General features: G+C 43.1%; 1 protein-coding gene across 20 annotated transcripts in view; it reads right to left on the reverse strand.

The window, feature by feature from the left end:
- Window positions 1-23,979, reverse strand: part of NHSL1 (NHS like 1) — a 336,607-nt gene that overhangs the window by 103,136 nt on the left and 209,492 nt on the right. For 16 of the 20 annotated variants that reach the window (XR_016395227.1, XR_016395228.1, XR_016395230.1 and 13 more), the window contains 4 exons: window positions 19,046-19,235; window positions 14,514-14,645; window positions 5,038-8,271; window positions 4,383-4,515 (listed from right to left, as the gene is read on the reverse strand). Coding sequence is in view for 11 of the 20 variants with exons in the window: in XM_089922049.1 (XP_089778175.1) it covers window positions 4,383-4,515; window positions 5,038-8,271; window positions 14,514-14,645; window positions 19,046-19,235 (3,689 nt within the window). In the remaining 9 variants the exon portion in view is untranslated. Of the gene's footprint in view, window positions 1-1,290; window positions 1,392-4,382; window positions 4,516-5,037; window positions 8,302-14,513; window positions 14,646-19,045; window positions 19,236-23,979 lie in introns of all 20 variants that reach the window. The other 4 variants (XM_089922045.1, XM_022557753.3, XM_089922047.1 and 1 more) reach the window with 3 other exon arrangements.

Genomic DNA, 23,979 nt, shown 5'->3' on the forward strand with positions numbered 1-23,979 from the left:
CCATTTCTTACTTAACTCTTCTTATGGGGCTGAGGCTGAGTGAATTTCATGGTGCTGGCACTCGAATGGCCTAATACAGGGGTCTCCAATCCCCGGGCCGCGGGGTAGCGGGGCCTGTCAGGAAGCGGGCCGCACAGCAGGAGGTGAGCGGCGGGCGAGCGAGCGAGCGAAGCTTCATCTGTTGCTCCCCATCGCTCTCATTACCACCTGAGCCATCCTCCCCCCCCACCCCACCCCGTGGAAAAACCGTCTTCCACGAAACTGGTCCCTGGTGCCAAAAAGGTTGGGGACCACTGGCCTAATAGATAAGCCAACTCCTAGAATGTCCCACATACTGAGACAGGCCCCCACCTCAGGTTCTAGAACAACTCTGCAACTTTACACTCTCCATCATTCTAGAGTTTGGCATAAAACCAGCTCTCCTTGGCTCTTACTGGACCATTCGTCAACTCCTAGAAATCCAATTTTCTGGAAAGTAAGAGTGAACCTTCCACATCAGATCCTGTTGGCTGACTGCAGAGAACCACTAGCCGAGCAAGCAAACGTGAGGGATGTGGGTAGCATGTGAAAGAGGAGGGGCCTTCAGGAAAAGTAAAATTGTCCTAGGGGAATTTCTTATACCCAGTCTCTAAGAATCTCCTGGCTCAATGTGTCTTCTGCTGAGAATGCATTGGAGAAAATAAAGCAGATGTGCCAAGTGGCCCCTTGCAGGTCTCTTCATACCAACAACTCAGTGTGGGAGGAATCTCTCAGCTAAGTGCAGGTGGACTGGCTATAAGGAAACTTGATATATTTACTAAAGATGTGGTTATACCTCTTTTTCTGCTATAAAATTCTAGAACATGCAACAGGCAAAGGTTGAGAGGATGCTGTCTGAACACAGAGATTAAGAGTTGAATCTGAGCAACTTCTAGCTGTGTGACCCTGGACCAGTTACTCATCTATTTACAAGTTTTCCAGACTTGTAAAATGTGGATGATGATAACAACCTCACAGGTTTGTGAGGATTCAATGAGATAAAGGACCTCTGGAGTCACACAGACCTGGGTACACCCACTGCTAAAGCTTCCTTGCTCTGTAAACTGGGGCATGTTACACTTTCTGATCCTGGTTCCTGTCTGGAAAAGAGGAATAACAGCAGACAGTTCAGAGCTTATCAATAAAGATAAATGCAGTCATAGCCATAAAGTGTCAGGCATAGAGTAGGTGCCTAGCAAGCCTTTCAGTGTCATTTAGGGAAATATAATTCTTCCTTCCTGCTATCAGCTCAGGCTTCAGTGCTGTTTTTACCTGTCCTGCACATCGAGGCACAGGGGAGGATGGGCCCGTGATGGCTGCCCTGGGCTTGGTGCTCCCAGGGTCCTCTCTGTGCTCTGGCCAAAAAGAAGCCACTAAAATGGAAGACAGGAAGTGGTAAAAACCCAATTAAGAGGCTGAAGGGGGTGGCCAGGGCTGACATAGCACCAGCCCCTTTAGGACAGCAGAGACTGGCCTATGATACTTTGGTTCAACAGTTCTATTCCACTGTCAACAAGAGCGTTGCTCTGGAGTTAAGTTGCTGACCCACTGACAAAAGCCACAGAAACAATAACACCTCAGAATTTCAGAAATGGAAAACATTTAGGCGGTTTGGTCTGACCAGAGAAGGTGTTCGAGGTCTAGAGAGTGAAGTCATACAGCTTAATACAAGAAGTAAGACCTGATGGAGTACCTTTCCAGTAGAGCACATGACCTCACAATTTATACTGTTTGCTTCCCAAAGACATCTCTGCTCATCTGATTCTTGTAGGTATTGGTTTGTGGCTTTTAAATGTGGCTTTTCTGTTTGGCTTTTAAATGGAGAGGGTGTGCTGAGATCCACATAACAAGCCATAGCTATGCTTGATTAAAGCTACAACCTTTAACTGTCGGGAATTTATAAAAGTATTGTTGTTTTTCAAGAGTAACTGCCCACTAAAATGAGAATTAAAACTAAATATATGAATTCTCTGCATATATGTATGTATATATATACACACAGACTATAAATATGTGTGTGTGTGTATTTCTAAGGAAAATGGCTATAAAAAATGCTTGAACAATTAACACTGGCTTAAAAACTAATTACTTCAAAAAAATTTAAAAAAATTAATTACTTCAATAAAGATAAAAACTTCACACCTCAACTGGTGTTCTACATTTTCCATCTGGCTTTAAATCTGAAGTGAATTAATTTGCATTATAAAATTTGAAAGCTGTGTTTCAATTTAGATATTCTTTAATTTAGATTATTAGCTTAGGTACTTAAGGATATAAAATAAAGCCCTAAAAATCACAGACTTTAGATGGCTTCCTATTATGTCTGCTAATATATTATCTATATCTATAACTCCATCTACTAAAAATTAGCCTGCATCTATCTATCTATCCATCCATCTACTAAAAATTAGCCTGCATCTATCTATCTATCTGCCTATCTATCCATCCATCCATCTACTAAAAATTAGCCTGCATCTATCTATCTATCTATCTGCCTATCTATCCATCCATCCATCTACTAAAAATTAGCCTGCATCTATCTATCTATCTATCTATCCTTCCATCCATCTACTAAAAATTAGCCTGCATCCTTACTCTCACTCTGTAATCCATACCCTACTCAGTCTTTCCTTCTGTCGGAACAATACAGACTGGCCAATTTCTGCATCTGCAGCAGATGTAACTCGTTGGTAGGAGAAACCACAGTCTTTTAGTGCCTTAAGAAGGTTGCCACAATAAAATACAGAGGAGATCCTTGGTATCTTGTTAGGAAAAGTGTGTAGTAATGTGGCCCCACAACAGTTGGGGTTCTCTCTGAGACCAAGTATTCAGTGCACAGAGCAACCAGGCAACACATCTGCTCTGTGGATGCTGTTTTAAATATATATGCCTGCATATTTAGCAACCCAATGCATCCCATACAGAACGGGAGAAGTTGATCCTTGGAAGAATTTCCTGACAGTTACACAGTCATTGAGAGCTCGTTAGGTGTCCAGCATGACTCGAGTTAGAAACATCAGCGTAAACCTCTAGACATGTCACCGAAGTTGCTTTCAAAGGATGTGGAATTTTTATTTCCCTATTTGGAGGAATAATGTGATCACTAGCTACCTTTTTATTTCTAATGAGAGCACAGAGAGCAGTCAGACAATGTTAAAAAGGCAGTCTTTAGAGTCTATTGGGACATTATACCAGTAGTGGAGTCAAGAGTTAAAGAACATAATTCTTGACAAACACCTTAATTCATCAGCTTGGTTTTTTCCCCCCTAAGTTAGATGTTTACATGTTGCACGAGGAATCGCAGGTAGGGACTGCACAGCCTCTGCTTTCCATCTCATGCAATAACAGTCTTTTCAGTTAGATTCCAAGAATTGGGAAAGCACTGCTGACACAGGTTACTTACACAGAGAATCAAATGATTTTACAGGATGTTTAGTTTCAGGAGGAAAAAAAAGGGACCTTGATTCAGGGACCTTGGCAGCACAGGGGCATTCATAAGAGTTATCTGAAAATACTATGGTAAGGAATTTTAGAAGGAAGTAAAGGGTTTATACAGCATATAGTTTAAAGTCCTTGCACGAACACAATCATATCCATTTTTACAATGAAACCGTTGTGGGAGTACTCAACTGTTTATGGCCAGAAAAATGAGATAGTAAATAAAACTTTAGTGCTAAGTCATATTCATTCTCCAAGGTGATCACATGTAAAGAGTACAACAGTTCAAGCAGTTATTCTGAAAATTTTACTCTACATTTTTTTAAACCCAATAATTTCTTATGCCAGTAGATGGCACTAGCAGTATATAGTAACAAACAAGTTTAATTCCTTTTGCTCCTGCTTGAAAAAGATGCACTTTTACTGAAACATTTAAGTAGCCAAAGATATTACACTATAAAATCCTAGTTTTTCTGTAAAATTTAAATAATAACAGCAATAAAACCAAACACTGTTAGGAAAGAAGAAGTCCCGTACGGCTACTCTGTGCATTTTAAGTCCATTAGAACACAGCATCCCTCATCCTAGACTGGACCACTGGCTACTCTAACCCAACTCCTGTAAATATCCAATCAAATACAGCGACACTGCATTTCTTGCTAGTAAGAGAAGGGCCAACCAAATGGCATCATCACGTTGAGCCTCTGTCCCCCATATGATCATAAAAATCAGTGGAACTAAGTAAAACAGAAATTGGAGTCAAGGCAAATAAAAATACAGAAACAAACCAAGAAATCAATAATCAGGTTAATGAAGCCTAACTGGGTGACAGCAGAAACCTCAAGAAAGAAAAATACATCGAGAAACGATTTGGAAAGGGGGACTCATAAAGTAGGTGCAAAAAAAGAGGAAGGAATTTTGGATACCTGTGAATAGCTGCAAAAAGGTCTTCCGTGGTCCGGTGTCTACTGGGGGTCATCACCTCATCACTCCCATCTTCCTTACAGAAGTCACAGGCCTCTGAGGAAGAACCGGCTGTGTCAGCCTCCGGTACCCCAGCTGTGGAGAAACAAGCAGGCAGGCACAAGATGCACAAATGACTTGAATTTCAGTCTTTAGCCAAGCTCCCAAATATGCTTCCCTACCATTCCGACAACGGGAGAATCACAGGGAGAGGCAGTAGGGCCTGTAGTTTGATATTTTACAAAGATGGGGAAAATGACACAAGCATGACAGTCACAGCTCAGGCTTTTCTGTTAAAGTCTAGATAAACTGACTGAATCTCCCTTAAATTTTGTTAGAACATTTCTTTGCAGCTCTCCAGGGGATTACTCACTGCTATTTAATACCCAGCCTGCTGCCGACCACTCCACCCCCTCTATTTTCTGCGCTTCTGTAAGCTCTACCCTTAGATCTAGGTTAAAAAAAAATTTTTTTTTTTCATAGAAATGCCAAGTTGGTAACCTAAGTACGAGGCAGCGCAGGGAGTCCACATACTGCTGGCTTGAACGTGAACGTGCACCAGCCCTGTTCGCCTCAGCTGCATATGGTCAAAGGGGAACAAGAGAAAACCAGACTCACGCCCTGGGTCCTGCAGAGACAAACGGCTCTCCACGTTGTCCCCGGCGTCCGCACAGCGCTCGGCGCCCGGCTCCTCCCGCGAGCGGGCTGGCGAAGCATCGGGCTGCACCATGGGGACATTGGCTTCCACTCTGCCCGGGGACTCAGGTCCTGAAGCTCCTCCCGCAAGAACCGAGCTGCCAGAGTCGGTCTCATCGGAACCAGCCCCGGCTGCACACCCCTCTCGTGCCTCTCCTCTCATGGGGCTGGGCGACGCTTTGCTCACGTTCTCTGCGGGCTCCGCCGTGAAATCTCTTTGCGGAGGTGGCACCACCAGGAACAGTTTGGGCTTCTTGGAAACAGGGGGGGGCTTCCTGCTGGGCGACGGGCTGGGGGGGTCATGGGGCGGGGCGGTCCCGGGTTCGGCCTCTGCCTCCCCGGCACGGCCCGGGCTGCGGCTCGGGAGGCCACGCTCGTTTACACTGTCCTGGTGACCCTGAGTCGAGCTCTTGGCAGGAGTCGGGAGCGAGCTTGTCGCGGAGGCAGGCTGGCTTTCACTCTCCATTTCATTTATGCTATTTCGGGATTTCAGGAGAGCAGATGGCTTTACATGATACTGGGGAACAACCGGAGTTCGTTTTTCCTGAGCTGCATGTTCACGTAACTGTGCTACCTCGGTTCCTGAGTTCTTCCTCACCGGCCTCAAGTGCACCATCTGCAACGCCTCCGTGGTGATCAGGGGCATGGGGGGTCTACCGCCCTCCTCCTTGGTGGAAGGCTGCCTGCAGGCCTCCCGGGAGGGCTCTGGCTGGCCAGCTTTTTTGAAAGAAGGCCTGGCATCTTTCATCAATTTGGGGTCAAGCGGTGGGGCAGGCGGCGGCACCGAGGGGGGGAAGGCAGGTGGTGGAGGTGGCAGGGAGGCAGATGAGTGCAGAAGACGGGGGCTGAGTGCTGTAGGTGTCGGAGGAAAGAAGGCGCTGGTGGGGGGACAGAAGGGCGTGAGAACTTCTGGCGGTGGAGTGGGGAAGAGGGGAGAGTCCGGCAGAGGCGAGCCCTCGGGGAAATCTGCCGGTGGAGGGGGAGGAGGGAGGAAAGGAGACTTGTCCCTGGGACAGGGAGATGGGAGAGAGGGCAGAGGAGGCGCAGCAAGGGGAGCGGCCAGCACCGAATCTAGCCTCTTCATGGTTCCGCTTCCTTCCGTAGAAGTGCTGGAGGAAAGAGACGTGGACGAGGAGGAGATGGATACTGAAGATACCAGAGAGGACTTCCTTTCTGGCACCTTGGGCTTGGGCTTCCCCCTCCCATTGGCTGGTGACACTGACTTTAAAAACACAGGCACAGGGGTGAGAGTCGTGGGTGTGTTCGACTGGCTGGAATACCCACTGGATGGAGAAGTGACCCTGTGTGACTTCTCCGGCGATGTGATCTTTGGTTTGACCGCGCCATCGGGCACCGGGGCTACCGCGGCCCTGGACCCGTCCGGGAGATGGCGGCCTGGCCCGTTTCCGGGCGACGCGGCGCTGCCGGCTGGACCCGCCCCGCCTGGGTTCCCCGGGTCCTCCTGCACGCTCGTGTAGTCAATGTAGTAACCCCACGGGTCTGTGTACTCGGACTTGACGCTGCTCGTGTCGCTCTGTGCCGGTGTGACCCCGGACAGGGCGTAGACGTTGGGGGTGGTGGCGGAGGTCAGGCTGCTGCCCGCGCTCACTGTGCTCTGGCTGCGGGAGCGAGGCAGCCAGGGCTCTTCGAAGTCACTGCACGGGCTCTGGGAGGGCGAGCTGCCGCCCTTGCCCGGGAGTTTCAGCTGCAGCGAGTGCTGGAGCGAGGCGATCAGGCTCTCGTTCAGCACCTGCCCGTTCGACTGGACGCTCTTCTTGGGAATCCTGCGCAGAGAGTCTGTCCGAGAGGGTGGCAGGGGAGGCTTCTTCGCTTTCTTCAGAGAGATGTTTCGAGAAAGGTTTTTGTCTTGGCAATTCGACCGGTCCCCTTGGTTCTTCCGCGCTCTTCCATCAAAAATACTGACCACGCTGTGCCTCGGGTTCCCAAAGCCATCGCTGCTATTGCACACATTCCCAGGTCCGTGTCCAGAGCTGGTGTGCAGAGAAGTGTAGTAGCCATCGTGGTCCTCTGGATACACGGCCCTGGCATCATCTTTGTCGGACGTCTGGTCCAAACTGCCACGGCTCATGTTACCTACAGGAGTTGCCAAATGTGGCTTCCGTGGGGACGCACGCCCACTAGCCGGGGCACTGTATTCCCAGGGCTCCGCGCTGCCGCCGTGTCCCCTGCCTCCTGAATGACTGGACTCAGTCTTGCTGTTCAGATCCCGGGGGTGGGCCGGGAAGCTCAGGTGGTTTCTACAATTATAGGCCATGGCCTGGGACCCATTCTCCCGATTTGCGGGCGTATTTAGAGAGACCGCAGAATCACACAGGGACAGCACAGTGGTTGCACTGGACGAATGAGGATCTGAGGCCTGTGAAAAAATGGTGGGGTGCCCCTCAGTCCAGTTACCACGGGGAGAATGATGACCATCTTTCTGCCTGGAGAGGAAGTGGTCTCTGGATTTGATCTTTGTGTATGAAGATGAACTGGTAATTTTACTGTCCAGCTGCCCTAAGCTCTGAGCAGTGTGAATCACAATAACCTCTGAAGAGGAGGAGAGTGTGGCATTTGGGATGATACTGGTGGAGTAGGTCGTGTGAGGAGAGACTACGCATGCCGGGCTTGTTACGTTTTCACCCTCCAAGTACCCCAGCTCCTGGGATTTGGGCCTCAAAAGTGTTCCAGTCCCTGGGGCAGCTCCTAGATGTCCGAAGTCTTTGTCTACTTGTAGGTGACCCCTCTGGTAGGCGAGAGTTTCGTCTGCGTCTTCTGCAGGGCGCAGGGCACCCAGCCGTGGCTCCAGGGACTGAACGTTTGTCCTCGCTCCAGACCGGGGGAGACTGTGGAAACCAGTGTCACTGTTGAGACGAGAAGGGAACACGACACCCACAGAGTCGCTCAGCACAGACATGTTCCCAGAGGAGCCTGGGAAGTGACTCATCTGGGCAGCAATGCCTTGCCCCTTCTGCGCCCTGATTCTTCTCATCGAAGGTGGTACGATTTTCACTTCCTCGGTCTGACAGCTGGAATCCCTGGTTTCTGAGCGCTGCCCAGCAGATCGATGGCCATCGAGCCTTCCAAGCGTAGAGCAGTGGTCTGGGGCGTCCACTGAGTGGCCACCGACATCATCTTGGCCAGTGCCCCCCGAAGCTGGAGATAAAGCAGAAAGAGGCTTGTCACCTAAAAATGAAAATCAGTATCTTAGTTCATTACCTTGATCTCTCACCCTCTTCTGACTCTGTTCTGTTGTACTTAAAAGAAAAAAAACCTTTTCTATTTGGTCTGGTTTCTTTTTTCCTGTAAGCACCTAAGAGAAGGTTTAAGTATTGACAGTTACTGATAGCCCCTAAAATGAAAATCCTTATTATGAATTTTGGGTACTTCTCTTAATATATACTTCAAATCCTCCTATAGATTAAGTGCTGCATATAGGATTCTCGGGTACTGCCTTTGAGATCAAAGCTGAGTGCTTCTTGGAAGGTTTACTTTTCACATAACCTCCTTTTCGTAAAGGTAGCCTTTCACCCACCTGGTCATTGCACAGAACAGCCATCAAGCAGTGACTGTCTTTTCCAAAGACAGATGAATGTAGCAGTTCAACAACAGGGCTACAGAGATACCATTTATGAGGGATATTGGTATAAAACATTGTTAATTACATTAATTTTTTTATGTCAGAAGGAAATCCTAAGAAAAAGAAAAATGATTTACAGGCCCATCTGTGTTTCAAACATTTCATTATCCATGAATAACAATGCTCTTCTATCCATCTTAAGCCATTATCATCTGTCTGCGGATGACATTCAAAATTCAGCAGCAATCTGCTGTGTTCTGGTGGGGAAAAAGCAGCAGGAACAGATCCAGTGAACACTTCCTCAGATTAGGATTATTCATTTCTTGGAGCTTTACAACCAAACAGAAAGAATAGTATGTTTAAAAAGAAAAGAAGCAGCAGCAGCACGAGGCAGCATTTACAGAGAGGGAGGAAAATGGATGAGAAAAATCCTGAAGTGTAGGTAAAGGTTTCAAGCTACCTAGGAAAGAAGAGAAGCTTAAAAAAAAAAAATCATGAAGCCAAGAACTTACTCAAAGTATAAATAGAAAAAAAAATCAATCCATGCAGAGTAATCTTTTAGGACAAATTAAATCTTGAAAAATAATAGCAAAACCATAATTCTTTCTATGTTGTTATCATCCAACAAGGAGCAACTGGCATCCCTGTTTACCTGGACAGGGACACTGGTGATGATGGGATTCCTGAGATCTCCCTCCCTACCCCACTTAAATTAACCATCATATGGCACATGTCCCTGACTGGATAGCACAGCTCATCCAAGGAGCAAAGCATAATGCTAAAATGGCAGCAGTGGTCTTGTATCAAATGCACAGGAGATGTTACCCTGCAACGAAGGCTCCCAGCATAAAGCTCTTTCCTTCACTGTGATGATGGAGAATCATGTTTGTACCTGTATCTTTGGCAAAGAAGATCTATTTCCTCCTCCTACCCTCTGCCAAGTATACTTACTGCACACACACACTCACGTGCACATGTGACGTTCTGCCTCAGAAAGAGGGGAAGTGGGCAAAAGGGCAGGAACAGAAGAAAAACCCACTTTAAGGAAAGAAAAAAGGTGCAAGTTTTTGCAGTTTAGTATTTTAGAAGGTGGGGGGTTGACTTGTAGCTCTGTATCAGTTTGCACCAGTTCAATTCCAAACATTCAGCATACCTTATTATGTTAATATCTTTTTCTTTCAAATTTGTAGTAATTTTTACATGAGGTCAGTGATAGATTTTTAAATGTCTTTAAGGGCCATAAACAAAGTCTTGATTCTTTCAGGTAACAATTTTGCATGTGAAACCATTCTAGGCTTCTGAAAATGGGACTACAGCCATTTCTTTACCACCTAGAGCTCAATACTATTTTTTAATTAAAATAACAATGCTTTGGGCTTCCCTGGCGGCACAGTGGTTGAGAGTCCGCCTGCTGATGCAGGGGACATGGGTTCGTGCCCCGGTCTGGGAAGATCCCACATGCCGCGGAGCGGCTGGGCCCGTGAGCCATGGCCGCTGAGCCTGCGCGTCTGGAGCCTGTGCTCCGCAACAGGAGAGGCCACAACAGTGAGAGGCCCGCGTACCGCCAAAAAAACAAAACAAAACAAAAAAAACCAATGCTTTTCTAAAGACCTCTAAAATATACATATAAAACAACTCTGATATTATTTATCACAGGGACCACCAAAATTCTATTCCCAAGACAGATCCTCCAAAATTTTCACAGTACAAAAAAAGTGTGACAATATTACAGGACACAGATGAATGCTATCTTCATTAAACAGCAAAAATTACAAAAATAGGACTACAAACAAATATAGTCGGCTCAGGTGCTGCTAAAAATCTTGATGGGATTTACCTGATTTTAAAATAATTACACATATTTTTTCTTTTACTTATTATATAATACTGCAAGGACTGCCCAATTTTTAAAAAACACATGTAATCAAAAATGATAGACATCTACAAGTTAGTTTTACTTAAGGTTTAATGTATTGTCAGGTCTAAAGTAATGTTCTTAGTACAAACCAGCAAAAATTATTCAGAGGGGATTCCTTTAAACAAGGCCTTTTCTGCTTGGGGAATCCACCTTGGGGTAAGTTCCAGGAGTACCCACATGATTCAGCAGCCAAACAACCATTATATACCAACAAAATAATCTTATCTGCTTCTAAAAGAGGAACCCTCATAACAGGTCATTCAAATACAATTCTATGTACGTTTAAGATGAGAGTAAAGAAAGAGTTAGAAATTTTGGCCTTTTATTTAAACGGAAGGCAACACATTATATACCATCAATATGCTTTAAACAGAAAATATCATACCTTGATTTTAAAGCTTTATATATTGACTGGTCTCTCGAGGCCACTAAAGATTTTGAAGTAAAAGATGCATATAATTAAGCACAATTAACTCTACTTCCGGGAGCATCCCTGGTTAGATTTTAAAAATCCAAAGTCCCGGGCTTCCCTGGTGGCGCAGTGGTTGAGAGTCCGCCTGCCGATGCAGGGAACACGGGTTCGTGCCCCGGTCCGGGAAGATCTCACGTGCCCCAGAGCGGCTGGGCCCGTGAGCCATGGCCGCTGCGCCTGTGCGTCCGGAGCCTGCGCTCTGCAGCGGGAGGGGCCACGACAGTGAGAGGCCCGCGTAGCGCCAAAAAAAAAAAAAAAAAAAAAAAAACCAAAGTCCCAACAACTTGGGCAGTGTTTAGTGGACAGGTTGTATCTTTCCTATTAAATGTCTTTCTTTCAGATAATCGTATCCTTTAAAAATCTAACTTGTTTGACTCAGCCATCCTTCCCTACGCGGTACGCGGGCCTCCCCCTGTTGTGGCCTCTCCCATTGCGGAGCACAGGCTCCGGACGCGCAGGCTCATCGGCCATGGCTCACGGGCCCAGCCGCTCCGCGGCATGTGGTATCCTCCCGAACCGGGGCACGAACCCGAGTCCCCTGCATCGGCAGGCGGACTCTCAACCCCTGCGCCACCAGGGAAGCCCAGGACGACTAATTTTTAAAGAAAACATGAAGTGTCTATTTTTGATAATCATTAGTTAGGTAGCACAAAGCTTTCCAATCAGACACCTTATAAGTACAAAATATTAGAAGAAAGGGCAAGGTCAACCTTTGTCCAAATGAACGAAGAAAAGATCTAATTTTTTTGCTATATGTTACTGTATTCAAATGTTACTTTCCCTTACTCTACCCACGAATCCTTCCAACTACCCTATCTATAAAACTAGAGTGGGGGCTTCCCTGGTGGCGCAGTGGTTGAGAGTCCACCTGCCGATGCAGGGGACGCGGGTTCATGCCCCGGTCCGGGAGTGGCTGGGCCCGTGGGCCATGGCCGCTGAACCTGCACGTCTGGAGCTTGTGCTCTGCAACGGGAGAGGCCACAACAGTGAGAGGCCCGCGTACCGCAAAAAAACAAAAAACAAAAAACAAAAAACTAGAGTGGTTGTCTAATTGTCTTGTTTTAAAAAAACTAGCTCTAACTTAGATACAGCTGTCTCAGTTGACCTCCAGCGGTGATCCAGGACATGTCATCAACTGCAATGACATCAACTGTCTCACATCTGGTAACACTCACAACACAGATGATGTAGGGAAAGCTATTGCCTTTCCCCTAGGATTAGTGGTGTTCCTATGTTACGGGCAAAAGAGAAATGAATGCAGACCCTAGAGACTCTATCATTGATTTTAAAAATATTAAAATTACAGAAGATATGATTTACCTAGCTGATCAGATCCTTCCAGTAACGTCAAAGAGGCAACTGAGTTACTGGCTCCGTACTGGTTGGTTCAGTAATAAAAGTGATAAAAGTTCTTAACTCTGAGGCTCTGGAAATATAGATAGATAGATAGATAGATAGATAGATAGATAGATAGATAGATGGATGGATAGATGGATAGATAATTCGTATTGAATACTTATGTGTATGTCTATCTTTATTCAGGCCAAACTATTCTTATACTCTGCACAAAGCCATCCAAAACCTACCCATATTGGTTGGAAAGCCACTCAAAATGTAGCCTACCTGGAAACATCAACCTTGTTATCTTGCAAAGAGCTGTCTTTAAAGTCACTTTTTTAGGTTAAGGCTCATCTCCTAGAAGATCAGTTAAAATATAAATATTACCTGAGTTCTGTAAAAACTTAGCCCATTAATATCTGCTGAACATACTAGTACATATTATTTTTTCTCAAATGAGTTAGCTGTTATCTAAAGGAGAGAGAAAAATAGAGCCTGAAAGAATGGGATACAGGAGCCCTGGCCCACTAAAGAAGGCAGATGTGAGGGCATGAACCAGAAGCAACTTTCATAAATCCTGTGGATGCAATCTTGCCTCTGTTTGTGATTAAACTCCTGTGTTATGGGATAAGATGAGCACCCGTATGTCATCGGGGTTACTGGAGCTACCTAGAGCAGAGGAGAAGCATCGCTACTCTTGCCCCATTGCTGTTACAGTCTGGAAGGCAGAGGCCACATGCTGTAGAATTGGATGGCAGTAAGAGAGAAGACGCGGGGTGCAGAAGAGTGAGACTTCCTTCCCTAATACAAAGCATTTAGGCAAGGGTGTTAGGAAAAAACACACAAGAGTATGTCTGTGGCACCTGGAGGCTGAAATGCTACCTCAAACTGCTATAACATATACCAATATTGCTAGGATAAACTCATTTTGATTCAAAGACTAATAGGCAAGTTCAGAAATAATGATTAGGAGTTTCTAGAGTATAGCCCTCAATAGCAAATAAAAGTAAAAAGACCAGGTGAAGTAATTACAAGGAAAGAAGTCCACAGGTTGGCCAAACAGAAAAAGGGAAGTTTCAAGATAGGTAGTATTTAGTTGAATACAATAATTGTAATTGTAGCTATTATGTTTATAGTAGTACCAGGCACCAAGTGCTTCATCTGTATAAATTCATTAAATCCTCAAACAACCCTATGAGGTAGGTTCTAGTAACATCACCAGCCACATTTTTTGAATGAAAAAGTAGACTCAGAGAGGTGAAGTAACCAGCTTGAGGCCACCCAGCAAGTAACTGGCAGAGATAGGATTTAAATCCAAGCAGCCTGGCACCAGAGCCCCTGCTCTTAGCCCTGCTATCTCGGCAGACATTCCTGATGGGCCATGAAAAAACAGGGAGAGGAAGTGAATATAGAAAGAAAAGAAGGAAAGGATTATCCAAAGCATATATAAAGAGAAGCAGAAACAAAATGTATGAGCGAATAATGAAGTAAATCACCCTCTCCACCAGCCGAAAGTATTTTTCGTTTTCTTTTTTTTATCAAAGGTTGAAAAATACTGAATCAAAAAGCTATGAAATTGTTTCACCGAAGTACCCATAAAGCACCAGCCCACATAAGTGACTATTTTCTACTGTACTGGTATTTACTAATTATGCTATACTGCTGTCTCTGATGACAAAATGCCACCGATATTGTCGGTACAACTAATGAAGTCTCTATTCATAATTTGAAGTCCCAGAATAAGTTTTTGGTTTCATGAAGACTTAAGCTCTAAATTGAAAGTAAATTTTATTGTGGGAATGCCCACTGTTCAAGGCACATAGAGATGATGACATAACTTAAATTTCTATCATCCCAATTAATAGTCTTCATATAGGCTCTTCCTCTTACCTTCTCAACAAAGCTGAAAACATCATCTACGTGGGATGTTAAGATTTGTACCCAGTGCTTCCTTCAGGAAAGAAGCTGGCCCTTTGGGGCACCAAAAGGCTATCAGAATGTATCGATTTCATAAGCACCACCGATGAGGTTAGCGCAGTAATGGTGAGTAGCAATGAGGGGCAACAGAATACAGTTCTGATGAGCCATACCTAGCTCCTTCTGTATGCTGTCAGGGACTCCTGTAATAGTCTTTCTCCTTTTGACTTTCTTCGGTCGTCTTACCAGAGTGTCTGTGTAAATTAGAGACCGCCGAAGGCTGGCCTGGCGATCGAAATTCTCCCCTAATGTAGAGCAGTAGAACAAGCAAAGCAAGGTTATTTTCAAGCAAGCCGACACCATGCACTTTCTTCCAGGAGCTTGTTGTAAAATGATAAGAAGGTATTAATAATGTTAGCCAGTCATACGATGATGAATGAATGCTGAAGGGCAAAAAAGGAAGGCAAGCGCATTAGCACCATAAGGCTATTTTCCAACTTCCATGTGTGTGTCCTTCCGAAGGAAGCACCTTGAGCTCATTTGCAAATGAGCTGGAGTGGCAAATACAAACTGGTGAATAACACACTGGAAAAGTGATTTTGTGTTCTTTAAAAAACGTATCATTTTGGAAGTACTTTACAAAGGTCTTCTGGTCACTGAAATCACGCTTAACATCAGTGTGTATGCGGTGCCAGCGATGAATATGTTTGACTCATCTGGTCCTCTCCAGAGACCAATGTAATGTCTTGTCCTATGTGATGAAACAAATCAAGAATTTTGGATGAAGAGCTTTTTCTTCCATCAAGGAGGCTGATAATTTGGATAGACTGTGGTAATTGCTATGGTGTGAGATACAATGATAATGGAAAAGAAAAAGCCTTATAATGATAAAGTACTTTTATCACAATGAGACCCAGAAGCACTGATGTTGTTAAAGCTGAACTGCTTCTTGCCGTTTCTTAATCACTTTTTAAAGCTGATCTAAACTCATTTCAGTTATGTTGAAACCAAACCCAGAATGCCACATCCACAGGACTCTTTTTCTTTCTAGCGTGTAAGCTGTGTGATTAACACATCATGGGAAACCATAAAATAGTAACGTATCAGTTATTGATTGGTCTGCTTTAAATTTATCAGTTTAATTAAAGAAAGTTTTATAGTATTGACCTTGTTAAATGGTTCTTCTCAAAGAGATTTAAAAAAAATACATACACAAAATACATACTTTTATGTTTTAAGAAAAGTATAAAAATTATTCACTCTTTTTAGCAATATTGACGCACATTCAAAGTGGGTATGTTGTAAACAATGTATCTTCTATTTTAATGGGAATAAATTGTGAATAGAACCAATAAGGTTCTAGTCAAAACAGAGGATAAAAGATCTGAATGATCAAAACACATTTCACCTACAAAGCAACAAACTTAGATAAGCGCTTGCAAACTTGAAAATGCTCACACTTCTGTTCCTAAATGGAGAAAAACAGAAATGACTTAGAGAAGACCCTGAAACGCTGGAAGGTACCATCACTGTGATAAATGGGTCACTATGTACAATAGCATACATGGCGCTTGTAAGGGACAAGTCAGGAGTTCACTGGTCCACTAGTTCCCTGAAGCAGAGGAAAAACATTTTCTTGGATCAAGCCATTAAGAATGGACAGAACATTAACAGATAGCTGCATTTAGTCTCCAGTTTTGCATCCTAAACTAAAACAAAGATAAACCACCCAAGCTCCAAAGAAATTAAGAAACAAATCATGAAGATGAACATCTAAGACATACACCATTACTGGTGCCGACACTCCATCTTGAATCGTGACCTAAAAGGACTGTCTCCCCCACTGGATTATACATTTCTGGAGGGTAGGGTCCGTAATCATGTACTGTAGCATCGCCTGTGGCATTCAGCTCAATGCCTGATACAAAGCAGTTATTCAGTAAATATCTACTGAATTGAGAGGAATTTAATTATTCCCTTTCATTGAAAAATGGCATTAGTTGGTTATGGTTACTACTTAGAAATCAATTTAGCTAGCTCGAACATCAGTACAAAGGCAGTTTGTAAGAAGTGCTTAAGTATGTTTACCCACGCTATTTATCTTCCAGGTGGAAGAGTTGTTATCCCACATGGCCGACTATGGGACATACTCATATGTACATTTTATCTTAAACATTTTTTTCTCAACTCTTAGAACATGACGAGTCCCACAGGACTATGACTAAAGGGATTAAATTGATTTTCAAGCCAGCAGATCACTGTGCTAATGTTCTACCTCTATGCCTGGCGAGCATCTCTCTGGGTTTGAAATAATATATTTATTGGCATTCTTCCCTCTGCTGAACTGTACTGCAAACCAAATAGAAGGTCAATGTTCATCCAAAAAAATGAACACATGACAATGCCCTACAGGAAGCTACATTTTTATTTCAAACGTCTTCTAGGGCTTTAGAAATATATCGTTTAAAGAGCAGGAAGTTGTATAACCTATGTCAATTCAACCACTAAAAGTAAACATTTAAAATTTAATGCTTATTTATACCAGAATATTAGAAAAACTACTTCTTTATCAAATATGTGTGTATATGTGAACACATGGATCTAGAAAATGGATCAATAAATACATAATTAGGTATTTGCTTTCTACATTTCCAAAAACGTTAACCACTCAGAATTAAACTGCAGTTTTTCCTAACTCATACTGCTCATTTGTTTATTGTCATTCACCTTTCCTGTGTGGCATTTTCAAGCCCTCCTTTTAAACTCTATGTAATTCATATCCACTTAGTCGTCACACAGGAGAGAATTAAGTTCAAAGAGACTGACAGTGTCTGCTGTTGTGACAATGTATTTCACTGCAAATTATTCTTTATTCCTGAAACTCTAGTTACTGTTTTAAATTTCCTAATTTCACGATAATGCATTTTACCCTAATTCCATTAAGGACTGTCACATTTCATAGCACAATCTTATCTTATAATATTATTTCTGAGGCATTTAATCATATATAATGTAATTACATTTCTGCTGCATTTAATCAATCAAATAATGTAATGCATTATCTTGTAGAAAATATGCACCATGTATTTCATTGAGCAATAAACATTGTACTTTGCTCTGAAACGTAACTACGTATAAAAATATCTTTAAAATATATGATCTAGGGCTTCCCTGGTGGCGCGGTGGTTGAGAGTCAGCCTGCCGATGCAGGGGACGCGGGTTCGTGCCCCGGTCCGGGGGGATCCCGCGTGCCGCGGAGTGGCTGGGCCCGTGAGCCATGGCCGCTGGGCCTGTGCGTCTGGAGCCTGTGCTCCGCAATGGGAGGGGCCACAGCAGTGAGAGGCCTGCGTACCGCAAAAAAAATAAAAATAAAAATAAAATATGATCTAGGTAAATGAGAATCACGCTCAGAAAAAAATCAATGTTATTTTTATAGAAAATGGAATGAAATGCCATGCTATTCCTTTAAGGCTTAAGTATAGTAAATATGGAAAAATGCACATGGAATTTAAAATAATTCAGGTACTTATTTATTAAATTTCTCTGGAATTCAAAATAGAGTTTTAAATGTAATTTTTAAACATCCTGTAAGGTTTTAAAAAATTCATCAGTAACTATCAAAATGTTTTCAGTTCCTTACAGAATGTTTTTAGTCCCTTACAAAATGTTTTTAGTCCCACCAATGCCATGGCAAAAAGCTTTCTAAGTAGTCAAGAGCAGTTGCCTCAGAAACATAGCAAGGGTGCTATGGGTTTTCATCCTAATTTTTTATGAAAACTTATCCTTATTGGTCACCCGATTTTTTTTAGGTTCTGGCCCTATAAGCCAGGCTTTGTATGGACTGATTATCAATATAACTATCAGTAAACTATTTCTCTTGAACACATAGTCTAATGGCTGAAGCTACTAACTCTTAACGTGTCTGTTTTGCATTTTGTACACTCCCCAAACCACTGACCTAGCTTCTCTGCAGGCTATGGAAGTGATAAAGTACAAAAGTTTTGATATCTTTTAACAGTTCTTCTACATTTGTGAAATACTGTCTTTGAACTTTATGTACCTTGTTGTCACTTTAATTATCATAGATGATATTTTTAAATTCAGAAGGAATGGATTTTTATTTGACGGTTATAGAATTCAAATTATGGAGCTCAAGATATAATTTTACCACCCTATTAAGTTTTTAAAAAAATATATTTATAGTTATTATTAATTCACTTGATATTTTTATTTCAAGTAATTTTTCTCTTTTTCTACTTGAGAAAACAAGAAGGTAAGCAAATCATTCAGAGATATCACTAAAGTGTTATATCTTCACTTCTAAAAATCAATTAAAATAGCCCTTCAGAAGGTAAACCTAATTTTTTCTTACCCAAGATCACATTTGGAAGATATTCCCACATGGCCAAAATATTTTTAGAAGGCAAATCAATTAAAAGAAACACTTCAGCTGAATGGCTGGACCACTGAGTTCTTTGACATCAACCTTTGATGACATAGAGTCTTCTAATCTAAAAGCAATATATATTTGACATGCACACACATATATATGTTTTAGTATTCCCTTCATTAAACAAAGAGCAGGAAGTCAGACCACAGCTATTTACCTGTGATGTATAAATGACATGCTAAGAGCATATAACAAACAAAGAGCCATAGTCATTCTCCCAGAACATTTGGAACCTGTCTGCAGAGCAAAGCATACCAGTTATGTTAATAGGAACTACATCAGCCTGGACTGTTTGGGCCTGCTGTCGCATCTTCTCTTCCGGTGTTGGCAAGGGAAGTGATTTGTTCCAGTTGGTTTGAGTATTAAAGTCAGAGAAGTCACTTGAGGTTGGCGTTTTAGGTCTCCTGGTAGAAAGTCTTTCCTCTTCCGACAAAGAGATAGAACACTGCAGGGGAAAAAAGTGAGAGGAAGCCATAGTATGTGTAAATGCTGGCAGAAACATTTAAAAATACATTTCTTTAAAAAATTTTTTTAAACTGATTTGAAGCAAGCCATAAAAAAAAAAAAAATTGGTCACATTTAGGGACAGAAGCAACGGTTTGCAAGAGAAGTGTTCATCACCTTGAGTATGACCCATAATATATATGATTTGCAGAGGCCTTAGTCTCTAAGCCATGAGGACTGCAAAAGGTTTTGCTGACCCACAAAATTTTTTAAGCCTCAATCTCATTTCCTTTAGGCTCTGACCTCAAAGAACAGTTTGAAAATGATAGAGCTTTTGTTGCACAACTATCTGTGCTCTTCGGAAACCATTTATATGGGGAAAAAAAAATCAGTGTGAAATTGTTAAATTATAAGAAGCTGACTGAAGCTCTGCTTGGAGCCTTATCAAAGTCCCGTGAAAACATTTCTAGCAGTGTCTGTTTTTATACAGATTAACATGCTAACTGGGGAGCCCTCGTCAATACCCTTCTTCCTGTAACATCTTAAAAAGTGTAAGCAAGAAAGTTGTTTTGGCAAGCATTTTATGATGAACTTCACCATGGCTCCAGCAGCTGGTTCTATGACAAGAAAACACCAAGAACTCAAAAGAAATGTGACGGTTTCAGGAACAGCAGCAACGATAACAACAAAAAAGGGTAATTGACTTTTGTTGGGAAATGGCAGGTTATAATCAAAATAAACGCTTAAGGACTGCTCTTCAAGTCAAAAGCATTTAAACTAACTACCACCTAAGGCAGTTAAGACAGGTTTTCCTTAAAAATGAAAAGTCAATAAACCTTCCCAAGGGAATTCCTAGAATACTAGCACCCAGGTCAATTCAGCACCCCTCAACCGCACAGCCCCCCAAAAGGGTAACTGCTATCCTGACTCCTAACACCCCAGCTTCACTTGCCTGTAATTGAATTTTCTCTAAGGGAAATTATATTGTATTTTCTGTTTCGTGACTTATTTCTTTCATTTAACGTTATGTTTGTGAAGATTTTTCTATCTTTAAAAAGCACGTGTTGGGCTTCCCTGGTGGCGCAGTGGTTGAGGGTCCGCCTGCCGATGCAGGGGACATGGGTTCGTGCCCCGGTCCGGGAGGATCCCACATGCCGCGGAGCGGCTGGGCCCGTGAGCCATGGCCGCTGAGCCTGCGCGTCCGGAGCCTGTGCTCCGCAACGGGAGAGGCCACAACAGTGAGAGGCCCGCGTACCACAAAAAAAAAAAGCATGTGTTGATGCATTTCTGGATTTAACGCAAGTTTCCAAGAGGACATCAGTAAGACATCTACAGAAATGCATTAGTTAGATATCTCAAACAAAAGAACACTGCCATCTCTGTTTACTGCTATTGAATTAACCCTCCTGCAAAATATCTGTATTTATCCTACAACTACTAGCACTCCACAAATCTGAAAAAGACTACACAAGGGCTAATGAAAATGGGATGGTGCGGGGTTAGGGCTCTAGGCTAAGAATCCAAAGACTCAGGTCACTCACTTTACAGTTAATTGATCTTGAAGCTGTTCCTAAACACTGAAGTTTACTTGGCTGTAAAAAAGGGCTATCCTCCCTACCTTCCACACGCCACTAGAGGTATTCGTGAACCTAGTGACATGAGAGCTGTGGGAAAGGCATTGTGGAAATAAAAATATAAATCATATGAACAGACATCTTGATATTTGAGACTTTATATTATTAGTACATAAAACGTATAAAATGATAACCTAGTTTCTTTGCCACCTAAGGAAAACGTGAAATGGGTGTAATTAAATTGACAATATACTCAATTTATAATGAGCATATGTTACTGACATCCTATTATGATACTAAATTGCACCATATCTATTCATATTTGATCCAACACCGGTTAAAATGATCACAACTCCTACAGATCCTTGAGAGGCAATCAAAGGGATTACTGAATCAGCAGCAGCAGCTAAGCCATGCCGACGTAAATCAATTATTTCTATCCTTTTGGCAGTTGTGACGCTCGCGTTGGGTTTGATTTATAATACTCATGATCTACCCTTATGTTGCAGATACACAAATTAAAATTAATTTTATTTGAGAATTTCATGCAGTTTGTGTAAAGGTCACATGTCTGAAGTTGAATCTCAGTTTAGTAAATTAGGTTACTCTGATTTTCTGATATCTATACACAGAAATAATTTTTCAGGCAACTTTGAAATATAGCACAAATTTTAAAGGCCATAAGAAGCAAATCCTAATCAAGAAGGTCTGAAAGAAAGAAAAGTAAAGCTTCAGCTTGATGGAGAATAAACAGCATGGTGACACCCTACCAAGAGGGTTCCCTTTTCCATGTGACGTCTGCCTAGGGAGGTGGAGAAGCACTGTTCTGTGGTCTGTATTTGGCTCAATGGGGCTCATCAGCCTTAGTAACCTACCTTTCTTTCAGTTGACTGAGAGTGTTCAGAATTGAAAACTGTCACAGTGCAATAGTACTTCAGTTTAGCCTCGTTGTCATGGAATGATGACCAGGGACCGCTCCAGTACGACAAGGGACAAAGATCATCTTTTTTTTTTTTTTTTTTTTTGCGGTACGCGGGCCTCTCACTGCTGTGGCCTCTCCGGTTGCGGAGCACAGGCTCCGGACGCGCAGGCTCAGCGGCCATGGCTCATGGGCCCAGCCACTCCGCGGCACATGGGATCCTCCCGGACCGGGGCACGAACCCGTGTCCCTTGCATCGGCAGGCGGACTCTCAACCACTGCGCCACCAGGGAAGCCCTAAGATCATCTATTTTATAAAGTGCTCCCTTCCTTTGCAAGAAAACTTCACAGACATGCAGGTCACAGATAAAGTTATATGCAAATGGGACTGTTATACAGTGCCACAATCTACTAAAGAGAAATAAAAAACCAGGATGGTACAACTTCCAGAATGATCTGACTTCCATCCTTCTCAGCATTTATAAATGCAGCAGGGGAACAGGAGAAACCTCAACCATCTCGATGGCAGAACACATCACAGTTACTCCATTAGGATGGATACTGTAATGCTCTGGACTATTACCTTAGCCTCTTAACTGGTCTCCATGCTCTGACCTTGTTGGCCACCTTCCCCTTCTCCCCACCGCCCCTTTAATAGTCTACTGCTCAACACAGAAGCCAGAGGGGTCCTTTTAAAATATGTCAGATCCATATATACACTACCAAACGTAAGGCAGACAGCTAGTGGGAAGCAGCCGCATAGCACAGGGAGATCAGCTCGGTGCTCTGTGACCACCTAGAGGGGTGGGATAGGGAGGGTGGGAGGGAGGGAGACGCAAGAGGGAAGAGATATGGGAACATATGTATATGTATAACTGATTCACTTTGTTATAAAGCAGAAACTAACACACCATTGTAAAGCAATTATACTCCAATAAAGATGTTAAAAATAAATAAATAAAATATGTCAGATCATGGCTGCTCCTGTGTATCCTTACTATAACCTACAAGACCCAACATGACCTATGAACTGGCCCACTGCTACCTCTGACCTCATCTTCTACTATACTATCCCTTATTTATTCTACTCCAGCCTCACCATCCTCCATCCAGTTCCTTGTACAAACCAAGCACTCTCTTGCCTCAGGGCCTTCGCACTTGCTCTTCCCTTAGACATCCTCACAGACAGCACCTTCTTATTCTTCAGGTGCTTAGTCAAGAGTCCCCTTCTTGTTGAGGTCTTACCTGTCCACTTACCTAAAATTTCAACTCCTCCCCAATACTTTATACCCCCCTTCTCAGCTTTCTTTTTTCTCTTCAGTACATATCACCAGTATGCATATATTTTAGTTATTCACCTTGTTTGTCTCTCCCATGAGAATGTAAGTTTCAGAAGGCTTTAAATCAGAATTGCATAGAGAGCTATTTCACAATTTTAGCTAAAAAAGGGGGTCACCATTTAGTAACTGATTGTTCAATGCCTTGCCCTGGGTTACAGGCTTTATAGGAATTGGTACCTCATTTAATCTTCACAGCATTAGCCTTGTTTTGTAAATAAGGAAATGGAGTAAAGCAACTTCACTTTTGGGAACTTCACAAGTGGGCAACTGGGACTAGAACCCACGTGTGCCCTCAAAGCTTCTGCTGTCAAACAGTGTAAAATAACAACTTGGCAATATTTGCAATAAATTACTAGGTTTTCTATCTAAAATTAAAATCTCCGGACTTCCCCGGTGGCACAGTGGTTAAAGAATCTGCCTGCCAATGCAGGAGCCATGGGTTCAATCCCTGGTCTGGGAAGATTCCACATGCCGGGAAGCAACTAAGCCTGTGCGCCACAACTACTGAAGCCTGTGAGCTCTAGGGCCCACAAGCCACAACTACTGAGCCCGCGTGCTGCAACTATTGAAGCCGGCGTGCTTACAGCCCATGCTCCACAACAAGAGAAGCCACCGCAACGAGAAGCCCGCGCACCGCAATGAAGAGTAGCCCCCACTCGCCGCAACTAGAGAAAACCCGTGCGCAGCAACGAAGACCCAACACAGCCAAAAATAAATAAAATAAAATCTCCATTTATATCTCTGAATAAGAACAAAATCTTTAAAAAAGCTAGAGTAAAGTCAACAGTGTGGGGTAGTAGGTGGAACACTACACTCTGGAGTAAAAAACAGTAAGTATCAGCATGCTGGCTCTGTCATTTACCAGCTGTATGTTTTGAGCAACTCAAGCTCCCTGTGTTGAGAACAGAATAA

Source organism: Delphinapterus leucas, chromosome 12 (assembly GCF_059928025.1).
Source record: "Delphinapterus leucas isolate spDelLeu-1000000601 "Yukka" chromosome 12, BTC_Dleu_Yukka2, whole genome shotgun sequence".
NCBI lineage: Eukaryota > Metazoa > Chordata > Mammalia > Artiodactyla > Monodontidae > Delphinapterus > Delphinapterus leucas.